At 54.0% G+C, this 11151-nt stretch overlaps 1 protein-coding gene across 1 annotated transcript in view; it reads left to right on the forward strand.

Moving 5' to 3' along the window:
• CRHR1 (corticotropin releasing hormone receptor 1) overlaps positions 1-1369 on the forward strand; it is a 28323-nt gene extending 26954 nt beyond the window's left edge. Inside the window, exon 13 of the mRNA XM_075171853.1 lies at positions 1229-1369. Coding sequence (XP_075027954.1) covers positions 1229-1369 — 141 coding nt within the window. The remainder of the gene's footprint in view (positions 1-1228) is intronic.
• The last annotated feature ends 9782 nt before the right edge of the window (positions 1370-11151 follow it).

Here is an 11151-nt window from a genome sequence, read left to right on the forward strand (position 1 = left end):
ACGTGTAGATGAGGCCCTTAGGGACATGGTGTAGTGGGCATGGTGGTGTTGGGTTGACGGTTGGACATGATGATCTTAGAGGTCTTTTCCAACCTGTATGATTCTATGATTCTATGATTCTATGATCAGAGTCGGTGCTTTACCTCCAGCTCCAGGCACATCTGCAGCTACAGGTTGTGCCCAGACAGAATGGCTACTGTCGGTCTCCTCCTTTGGAGGAGGAAAATTCACCACCCAGAACATGTGCTCTGGGGTGCACCCATGTCATTTGGTGCAGCAGAAGAGCCAAGGGTCCCCCCACCCCTGGGAAACCCTTCCCAGGGTGATCCCCATACACACGTGGGTACCCGGCACACGGACGAGGGCACCTCCTGGGCTCTGACCCAAAACACAGACAGCAGAAAGCAAAGGAGTGAGAGTAGAGGCCGATCCTGGGGCAATAATTTGGGCAGCCCTTTCCTCTGCCTCCTCCCAAATGCTCTTGCGCCTTTGCTGGCTCAGGAGAGTTTGCCCCAGACAAGTTTGCTTTGTTACCAAATCATATATAATTGATGCAGGAGGAAAAGGGACTGGACCAGGGCTAGCTGCTGACCCAGGAGCATATCACACCATGCCATTCATGGTCCTTCATCTCTCCATCCCAGCTGGGCTGGCTGGGGATTCCAGTGATCACCCAACTGCACCGTCTCAGCCACCTGCGCCCGGTGCCCATCTCCCAGGGCCATCCCACGCCGCAGTCGATGAAAAGGCATTTCTTCACTATTTACCTGCCACACAAAGCACTTGGGCTGTTACAGGGTGAATTAATGTTGAAGAAATGCCACTGGCATGAACCAGACAAGCCATAAAACCCCCGACTGTTGCTCGCACCTCTCCCAGCCCCTTGCAGCATCCGATGCAGCATGTAAGGTGCTGGCTCTCCTGCAGAACCCCCGCTCAGATTTATTTCTCCCTCTTGTTTCCATGTTGTGCTCAGAGGCACTGTCGGTTGGGTTCATCTCTCTTCACAGCTGCAAGGGCCGCGTTTCACCAGCATCGCATCAAACAAGGCTGGGTGCCCTGGGAGGTGACAGGGGCTCTCGGGACCCTCCCTGCCCCTGGGGAGCTGAGCAGGGTTTTGGTAGCATTTTTGGTTGGAAGACTGAGGATGAGGATGGCTGGTGCCTCTGAACAACTTTGGACAGGTGCGTGGTGACTAAATGTCCCCTCCTCTGTCTCACACCCCCAGGTCCGATCAGCTGTACGGAAGCGGTGGCACCGATGGCAGGACAAGCACTCCATCCGCGCCCGCGTGGCTCGGGCCATGTCCATCCCCACCTCCCCGACCCGCGTCAGCTTCCACAGCATCAAGCAGTCCACGGCCGTCTGAGCCGGGAGCGAGCTGCCGTACGGGATGGGGGAGCCGGCGTCCCCGCTGCGTGGGACCCCTGACATGGCACGGCACAGGAGCCAGGTCCTGCCTGCACCCACCAGTCTCGCAGAGGGTGCACAAACTCGCTGCAGCTACGGGAAACCCTACAGAAGCTCCTGTCCCACTTGCTGGGACAGACCTGGAGGATAGGACAGCTGAGACGCCGCTTTGTCATCTCCCTGGCAGCGGTGTGACCTGCTGGGGTGGCAGAAGGAGCCAGAGGAGCCCGGAGAGGTTGCAGCAGCTTCCCTGCCTGCCTCCATCCTGGGCACGATGCCCCATGTCCCATCACTGCCTCTCTCGAGTTTGTCACTGTTTTGAGGTGACAGGACACCAGGACATTGCTGGGACAGCTTATGGGGCTAATCCTGTGGGAAGCTGGGTCAGCCTTCCAGTGAGTGCACGCTGGATGATGGAGGGTTGGGGGGGCAAAACCCTCTGGGGGGGCCAAAGCCCTCTGGGTTGATGGGGGATGGATGGAGAGCCCTGGACTGATTGCAGACGTTGCTTTATGTGGCTGTGTTTTTGTACCACTGGGGTTATTTGAGCCCTTCCCCTGCCCCTTGGTAGGTCCTTGGGACGTCCTATAACTGCTGCTCGGTCTGACCAGGTCATTTCTCATCTCGACACCAAGAACGTGAGGCAGAGCAATGGGGTGGGAGAGGGGAGAGAACCATGCAGGGGATGGGTCCCAGGGGCTCTGAAGAGCCACACAGAGGGGGCTTGGTCTGAAGGGAGGCATGAGGTTTGGTTAATCCTGTGGTCCGTCCCAGCCCAGATGGGTCTACAGGTCTTTGTGAAGCCCCTGGACCTCAGGCTGACTCCGTGCTCCTACTCAGGGGGTGGAAAGGTGAGGGAGCACTGCAGTGACGCGGTGGCTGAGCTCCCCGAAGGCAGCTACCGTGGGGACATGCCGTGGCTTTGCTTCCCTCCTCCCTGCCCTGCTTCCACCCGTGCAGGCAGGCTTGGTGCCAAAGCTGCTCCTTGCTCTTACGCAGGGGATGGGGCCAAATCATTCCCGCGCTGGGGTTAAGTGCCTTGGAGGAGCAGCAGCCTCCCTCCCCGTGCTGGGGACCTCAGATCATCTCCCATGCAGCTGCCAAGTCCCTGATCTGCCCCCGATGCCCTGTTTCATGTGGTCACCGAAAGCAGCTGAGCATGGAGGTCCATGCAAGGTGGAGGGTTTTGCCCTGACCTCCTCGGGGCCACGTTTTCCCTGCCCCATATGAGGTCTGGGGATGCTTGGGCAGGGGAAGGGTGCCAGAGGGGTTACGGGCTGAGTCTGCTCTCTGCATCCCAGGGATTTCGCCACTGGGACCCTACAGGGTCTGGTATGAATCCCTTCACACTTCTGTGCCTCAGTTTCCCCACTGTAAAGAACAGAAAGTACTTCCTGCCCTGGGGAGATTTAAGCATCTTTGAAATTGTAGTACTCTGTGATTTCCTCAGGATATACCACCAGAAAGGAATAAAATCTTTTGTTTTTTTCTTTAAAGGGAGGCATAGGCAAAAACCTCCAGATTCTTTCGTTAAACATTTGAGAAGTTCAATATTTCCTCCCATTTCCCTCCCATTAAGATTTCCTACCTGCATGTCTACTGTGCAGAGAAGACCAGAAATACCCCATTGCCTCCAATAACATGCAGGGAGCAGCGACAGCTCCCAGTATGACGGAGTGACCACAGCGAGGACCATACCCTGCACATGGGGCAGGTTTTGGTCCTCGTACAAGCTTGTCCATCACCAAGAGTCCCAGAAACTACCCCTTATCCAATATATGGGTGAGAAAAAGACCCCCAGACTTACACAATGGGAAAACTGGCAGCTCCCAGCTTTACAGACACTTTCTGCTGATGCTCTACGGAGTAGACTTGTGTGTCCCCACCGTGGGTCAGTTTGATTTCTCTGCCAGGTGCGCTGGCAGGAGCTAATAAAGACCTGCTGGCTATGGAGAAAGGGAAATGCCCCAGGGACGTTTTTTCATCGTGCATACAAGTGATGTTACCAAAAAGTGATGCGCTACACGTTCAATTCGGATTTTTCTAAAGCAGAGTCATTTTTGGTGGAAAAGAAGCTGGAAATTGAAAAACCAAAGAAAGAAACCCAAACAGAAGCATCTGTGTTCACATCACTGTCTTTTCCTTCTCCTCTTGGTGGTCTGCTCCGACTGACATGACTTTGCTTTCCGTAGCTGGAGAAGTGTGTGTATTCTCAGCCTCATTTGATTAAAATTACTTCAATTCCTCTCACAAGGACTTTTGGGGCACATTTATCTTTTGGAAAAGAAAACCCCAGCATGGCCCCTCCCCACTTCCCATGGGAGCATCCTCGCGCTGCAGTGGGCTCAGCATCCCACTGGCCACAGAGGCACCCGGGGCAGCTGGTGGCTTTTTTGTCTCCTCTCTACCCCAAGTCCACATGCCCATAGCACGGAGGTGGGATGCAGGCTCTCTGTGAAGGGATCAACACCATCTCATCTAAGGGGGTAAGGAGCACCCCGTGTGGGTCTCCCACACAAGTATCATCAGGGCTAGAGAAACTCCTCCAAGTTTTCCGTGATGCTCCCTCTCACCAGCTGAGCTAAGACAGAATAAAAATGTAATGTGCTTCGCAGCAGGAGGGAGAGCCAATTAAACTTGAATTTCATTTCATACATCAATGTTTACGAGTGAAATTCAGACATAAACATCTCTTTCTGGTCAAGCTCTTCCGTTGCAGAATTAATTTGTTCATCACACAGAGCCTTGGAGAGCGCTGTAATTTGGTAAGCACCATGCACATAAATAATAATTACAGGTTCCTGCTGATTACATGATTGTATTTAAAGTTATCAAGTAATTCTGAGCTAAATGACCTGCCAATCCCGTGCTCTTGACGAGGTTGTAGCCTTTTGAGATAATCCTGCATTAACCCTTGATGTTATCCTGGCACCTCTTGGGGCTGGGAGAGGCAAAGTGGGACCCTGAGGATGGGACCTCGTGGTGCTCTGGGACATCCCAGGCTGGGAGTGAGGCAGACTCACAGGAGCCTCTCCAGCACACAGAGATGCAAATTAATTTAGCTTCTTCATTTGATTAACACGTGAAACCTATCACGGAGGTTGCCTCCAGCCCTCGGTCGCTCCCCAGCCTCAGCCCTACCACCTGGGGTAGCTCAGGGGTCCTGACTGCCCTGCGCTACATCCCCAGCACACCGAGAGCTGGCAAAGGAGAAAACCTGCTGTCCAGAGCCTGAACGGAGGGAGGGAAAGGAAAGCTCACGATCCTGACCCTCCGCAAAGGACTTGAGCTTTCATCCCACCTTCCAGCCAGGCTGCCCTGGGCAAACATCCCCATTGCCAGAGCCAGGACCTCCCAATTCCCGCTCCACCGCCATGGGCATGATGCACCGTCCGTCAGCTGGAGGGTTTATAGCTTGTATTTAAAGCTAAGCTGGGACTATCATTCCCCTTCCTCCATCCTGGCTCAGACACTGCATTTCTGTCTGGTTGTCCACAGCTTTGGGCCACTCCTGGATGTTTAACCCTCTCTGTACCTTCCCAGGCTGGCAACGATCCTGGAAGGGGTGGGAGATGGGGAGGGAGAGGACATCTCACGGCTCACTTGTGGCTTTCAGTGCCGTCCGCCCCAAGATGCCTCTCGCCTGTGATGTGTCATCCTTCCAGCGCTGCCAAACCCCCAAATAAATATTTCATCCTTTAACTGCGGTGCCCTCTCGCTCGCTGCTCTCCCCCCAGCGCGAGCCTCCTGCTGACATTTGTCACTGCAGTCACAGTTAAATGGCTTTCAAAAGCGCGTGGCAGCGAGAGACAGGCAGCTCTCTGCCACCCTCATGAAATTTTCAAAGGGCTGTATTTTTCCAGTTGGAGGAAATCTAAAGATCAGAGACGCAAGTGCGGCTCCCCCTGATCCTGTCGGAGAGCCTGTCTGTTCAGCCCTGGAGAAAAGGCTTTTCTGGCTCCTCGAGGAGCCCCAGGGCCGTGCCGAAGGCAGCAGAGGTGTGTGCGTCACACGACGTGCTGCAGATGGGCATCTGCAAGGAGCCGTGATGGGTCAGTCCCACAACCAAGAGTCACTCATGCTTGTGGCTCTGGATCTACCCGTGGTGGTCACCCGCACCCGCGTCCAGCCTCTCAGCTGGAGCCCTCAGCGATGCTCCCATGGGGATGTGCGCCAAGGGTTGTTCAGGTTTTCCAGGTTTGTTTGGAAATAACTCGGTCCCTTGCAGTCCCCAACAGCATCGCAGCACCAGCAATGCCCCTGCAAGCACCATGGCTGGGCTCCCCCACCCTGCCCTCCTCCCTGCCGGCCAAAAGTTCCCATGGGAAACTATTGCTTTTAGGCTGCTCAAATCTGCTGCTGAGCCTGCTGCTAGTAGGGGAAACTGAGGCATGGATTTGCACTATGTTGCACAAGGAGATTCTGGGCTCTGCCTGCTGAGCACCATCCTGCCGGACACCTCTGCTGCAGAGCATCCTCCAGCCCCAGTCATCCAGGTCTGAGACCAAGGCCCAGTGGGGTCCCCCAGCAGTGCCGGTAGCAAGTGCTTGAGATCCAGAGGTCCATCTCCTCTCGCGGTCCCTGGCTGCTTCATTTGCTGCCTCCCCATTTTTGCCTTGAGGCAAATCACAAACGACTGGTCCTCACCTGCTCTTTCCAGCACATGGTGTCGGTGACACGGCCGTCGCGGCTCAGCTGGCACAAAGTCTTCGGGGTTTGTACGCAGAGTGTGGCTGAGGTCTGATCACAAGGTCTCAGGGCTCATGGCTCAGTCCCAAAGGATCGTCCCCGACTGCCAGAGACTATTAGCATCTCTCTGTTTCCAGAAGGGCTTCAGCTTTGCTTGGGATGAAATTAGCCTTCGGGAGAGCAGATGATCCCATTGTGTTGCAACTAGGAGGGTCTCCTGTCCTGTGCTTGCAGCTCCGGGGGTGCCTGGTGAGGTCTTGGAGGCTGGATGAGGTCCTTCTTGCAGGAGCGTGACTTCAGTGGGGTGGCTGGAAAGTTCCAAAGAGCTGGTGGCTCTGGAGAAGCCTGTGGGTATGTGAAATATGGGATAAAAAGGGGAAGCCTCGCTTAAGCGCTTGCAGCATTCCTGATTGCAGAGGGGTTGTCGGCACAACAGGAGCCAGCGACCTGGAGGAACACAAACAAGGAAAACCGCAGCCTGAGAAGCACGTGTAAATGAAATACGCTGCAAACACAGGAGGAGGATCTCAGTACAAGCCCGGAAAAAGCACAGTGACTGTGCCTGCCGGTTTGAAAGGAAAATAAGATGAGATATTCAGGAAAAGCCTTGGATTATAGGCTAGAATGATGACATCCTTACTGAAGTTTGACCAGTGCTGCATCACTAACCCAAAGCCATGGTAACAGAAATGCTTATGATTCTGATGAAAATTATTTGGGTGGCTAATGGGAGCTATATTTTAATGCATTAATATGGTTAAAATGTGCTTAGAGACCATGGATTGACTAAGCAGATAAAATAGCCCTTTTTTTGCTCAGCAGGGAACGGCTCGTTCCATAGAGCTTTCCACACAGGGATCTTTCTGGCTGCTGCCTTTGTGCCAGGCGGTGCTAAGGGAAACTCATCCAATTAGCAATAAAAAAAAAAATGCAAGCTAAAACCAAGCAAGCTCGCACACGGTGACAGGGAGATGAGCTGAGCCACTGCAGCTTGTCACCTGCATGCCCTGGAGACTGCCCAGCCTGGTCGAGGGCAGCCCATGACCACGATTTCGGGGCAGCCTCCAACCCGCATTGACGTGTCCTGTGCAAGTGCAGCCTTGAATTAGCTGCTACCTCCCCTCCCTGCTGCACGGGTGCTGCTGGGACTGCCGGTCCCTCGCTGCGATAGCCGGGAGATGCCACCGTGTGCTTTCTCCTGTTCACCCTCAGCATCCCAAGGGATGGCTGGGACCACCAGGCAGATTCCAGCATTTCTGGTCCATCTCCCCAGGCCAGCTGAGACCCGACACATGCATTATAAACTGGACCTAAGTGCATCTCACCACCTCCCGGAGCAGCCCCACTGCTTCCATGCAGCATCAGGTGCTCCCAACACAATTGAGTCCACCTGGGTGCTTGTTCCCAGCTCGTTATGGAAACTCTCATTAGCTGTGTTTCAGTGGCTAAACCCTTCCCTCCTTGGTGTTAGCCCTTGTGCACAAACCCACCTGAAGATGGGCCAGACCCACACATTTTAATTCAGATCAGCCTACAAACACTTCATCCCTCTCTTTTGACCCCTGGGGGAAAGTTCTTTTGCTTAAATGCTAAATTCTGGTAGGTTGTTTGGGGGTTTTTTTGGTTTTTTTTAAAGGTGTGTTTCCTGCCCCTAGAATTTCCCATCTGTGTGTAATTCCCATGCTTTTCTATTTCTTTTTCCGAAAGCATTGCCCCAATACACTGTGTGATGGCAAGGAACAAAGCCTAGCCCAGTCCCCCCAGATTTTCTCGTATAAAAGCTGCATCTCAGGCACGTTACAGCTAAATTGTGTGGAGAGATTTGAAGGCCCTGACACAACCCGAAGCATCACAAATCCCAGCCTGGCAAAACAAGAGGCGAGTCAAGCACTGCTGGAGAGGAGGAAGTGAGGAGCCAATGCCATGGCAATCGAGGAAAATCTATGCAAAATGGGTAGCAATTAAATGAGAATTAACCGGGTTGCAAGAGGAGAAAATTGCTTCTTTCAAACCCTCTTGATTACAGAGCTGAAATGGTCCAGAGCTCCCATGGCTTATCACTGGCGTGAACAGATGAAGAGGCTGTTAATCAAGATTGTCAGAAGCTTTCCCAAAGCCAAACATCCTCGCTGGAGCAAGGGCTCAGTGGGGACCTTCGCTTTGGCACAGCTTCATCTGCTCAGCTATTAACCACAGAAGCGCTGGCCGAAGAAGGCGGACGGCTTGTGGGTTTCTCCAGAAAAGGGCTGGGGATTTCACAGCGGCCGTCAGGAAGGGGACTCCTCTAGTGGGGTGGGATGGAGTTCCCCGTCGGTGCTGTGGTGCAGCAGGCAAACAGGGTGTTTTGTCAGACTGTCTCACCAAAAGCCAAGCCTTGACATGGGCTGATAACCTGCCAAGACGGGCTGGGGGCCAGGGAATGGCTGGGGGTGGGCAGACGTGTGATTCCTCCCCCTGTCCACCCTCATCCCCCCAGCACAGCAACCACGGACGGTCACCTCTGACATCCGCACAGTCCGGGGGAATAAAAGGCTTTTAGGAGAGGACCTGCATCCAGCTGAGGTCAGATCTGGTCCTCTGACCCCCTAAAAAGACAGACCCCAGTCCTGCAGCTCTGGGAAGCAGCTGGGACACCTCTCATCAGCTCCCCTAAACAGCTCTGGGGGTTTGAAGCAAGGACAGAGGGTGGAAAATTGCTTTGCATTACGGCTGAAGCAAGCAGGGAGCACGTGTGGGTGCACAACCAGGGATTCACACAAAAACCAGCTCATCCTAGGCTTGGAGAGGTGACCACCAGCATCCCTCCTCACCGAGCTCAGAAAAGCCCCGAAATAGGTGCCACTTGGCGCTCAGCAGCTGAGCTGCAGCTGCCTTCTGTGCCAATTAGATACTTACGCTAACGCCACAACGCTAATTGCATTAATAGGAGACTAATCGCACACCTAACGGATGTAAACGGGAGCTAATTACCCGACAGCGACACCGTGCTCCACGCAGAGCTGTCCGTCTCGGCGAAGCGCAGTCATTCCCTGGAGTATCTCCGGGTGCCTGAGCCGCAGCCCTGGGCGAGCGGTGGTGAATCACAGCGTGGCCCTTGGGACACATCTGCTCCTCACCCCCAGCAGGAATAGCTCCCTCGTGCCTCATCTGATTCTTCCTGGGGCAAATTAAGCCTGTTGCATTGGCTAGGAGGTGTATTTAAGCGGAGAGCACCTATAGGCAGAGGCCTCTGACCATGTATCCAGATCACCCATGATGAAGGGTGCTGCCAGTGTCCATTGGGGTCTTGCCCTTGTCCCGGGCCACCAGCACCCTGGGTATGACCAGAGGCAGTGGGTCCACCCTGGAGATACCTGGTATGTCTGGCAAGAGGATTGGAAATGGGTTATTCCTGCCTGCTAGGAGCAAGCAGGAGCCGGGGAAGGCGCTGACCCCACTCAGGGGCTGCGAGGCTGGGTTTTGCACCGCGTTCCCATTCCTGATGTCCGGCCCAGCGCTCCCCGTCCTTTGCAGCCACTCGCTAATACCCATCCCTCGGGCTCCTCCAGCTCCCTGCCTCCGGCACATGAAAACTGAGCCGGAAACTTCGCACGCCCCCAACCACGGCTCCTCTTCCCCGGGAGCATCACAGCCCGGTGCTAAGCAGGCAGCAAAAAGGACGGTCACGCAGGCTCCTTCCCCGTGGGCTCTGTGCCCTTCTCCCCCTTGCTGGAGGGTAATTAGTGCCTCTTGGCTTGATGGTGTGATAAACTAGCAGCAGTAGCGGCGCTTGGCAGTGGCACAGCAAGGGCAGCGGAGGGAGAAGCAGCCGGGTGTGAGGACGCCTGGCTTCGAAATCCAGCTTCAAGCGATTGAGTCGACCTCTCCGGGTTTTGAATGAGTTTAAGCACGTTTACCCACCCAGAGCATTAGGCTAACGAAGGACAGGTCACTCAGGGGATGTTTGTTGCTTGTTTAGATACCATTATCAGCCCACCAAAGGAGTGCGGTCCTCCTAATACCCTTAACTCTGCCCCTGTGATGCTGTGCAGGAACCAAAGTGTTCTAGAAAGTAAAACGTATTTGGGAAGGAGGGCAAAAGTGGATTTAGAGGTAACATTTTCAGATAACTGGACAGCCTGTTTAGCAGGTGGGCTAAAATCTACTGGGGCTGTTGGGCCAAGGCAAAGATGCATCAAGGAAGAGACTGAACAAGGCTCTTCCCAGGGCACATGGCATAATTAAGGTTGGGATGTGCCCTGGCAAACCATGAGCAGGAGGAGCATAATCACCCACGCCGTTACAAACAGGAGAGGCGGTTTTTCCATCAAACATATATTGTTCTTTGCAGTCTTCCCACAGCCCAGCCTGAGCAAGCAGCTCTGCGCCACTGCAAGCAGAGCACACCAGTGCCACTCGCTGCAAGCGCTCCCGTGCTGCAAAGCAATTGCAGAGAAAACCCCGGCTGGGCTCTCACCACGTTCGGAGAGAGCGATTGCACGGCGTGAGAGGAATCCTAATAGGACAGCAGGCGGCTGCGGCAGCGTTTGTCATCTCAGCAGTCCCTCCCAGGCAGCACAGGACTGCACTGGCACTGAAGGCGTTCCGGGCACTGCAGGGTGCTCTCGGGGCATGGATGGCTCAGAGAGTCTTTTTTTTTCATTGCGATGCTCAGCGCATGAATAATGTCATGGGCTCCTTAAATCGAGCAGGGAAGATGCTGGGTTCCTGGTTTTTGCTGCAAAAGGATAGTCCAGTGCCGCCCCGCGTTGATCTGGCAAAACTGGCCACCCAAGCCACCCTCTGGAGCTGCACACTTGCACAAGTCAAGAACACACCTGAGATTTAGAAGAGGGGTGGAAGTCAAGTAAAGCATTTCTTTCCCCTCTTCCCCAGCACTGACTTTGTTTTGGGGTTAGGAATTCCTCAGTGGATGAGAGCAGCTGTCCAAAAAAAAAAAAAAAAAGAACTAAAAAAAGGGTTTGGAAGCAAATTTGCAAATTTCCACTCAAACCAGGATCCTGGGAGAGATCCACATCATGTAATTTTGAAATATCACAGCAAAATATTTCT

This window comes from Calonectris borealis, chromosome 22 (genome assembly GCF_964195595.1).
Source record: "Calonectris borealis chromosome 22, bCalBor7.hap1.2, whole genome shotgun sequence".
Taxonomy (NCBI): Eukaryota; Metazoa; Chordata; class Aves; order Procellariiformes; family Procellariidae; genus Calonectris; species Calonectris borealis.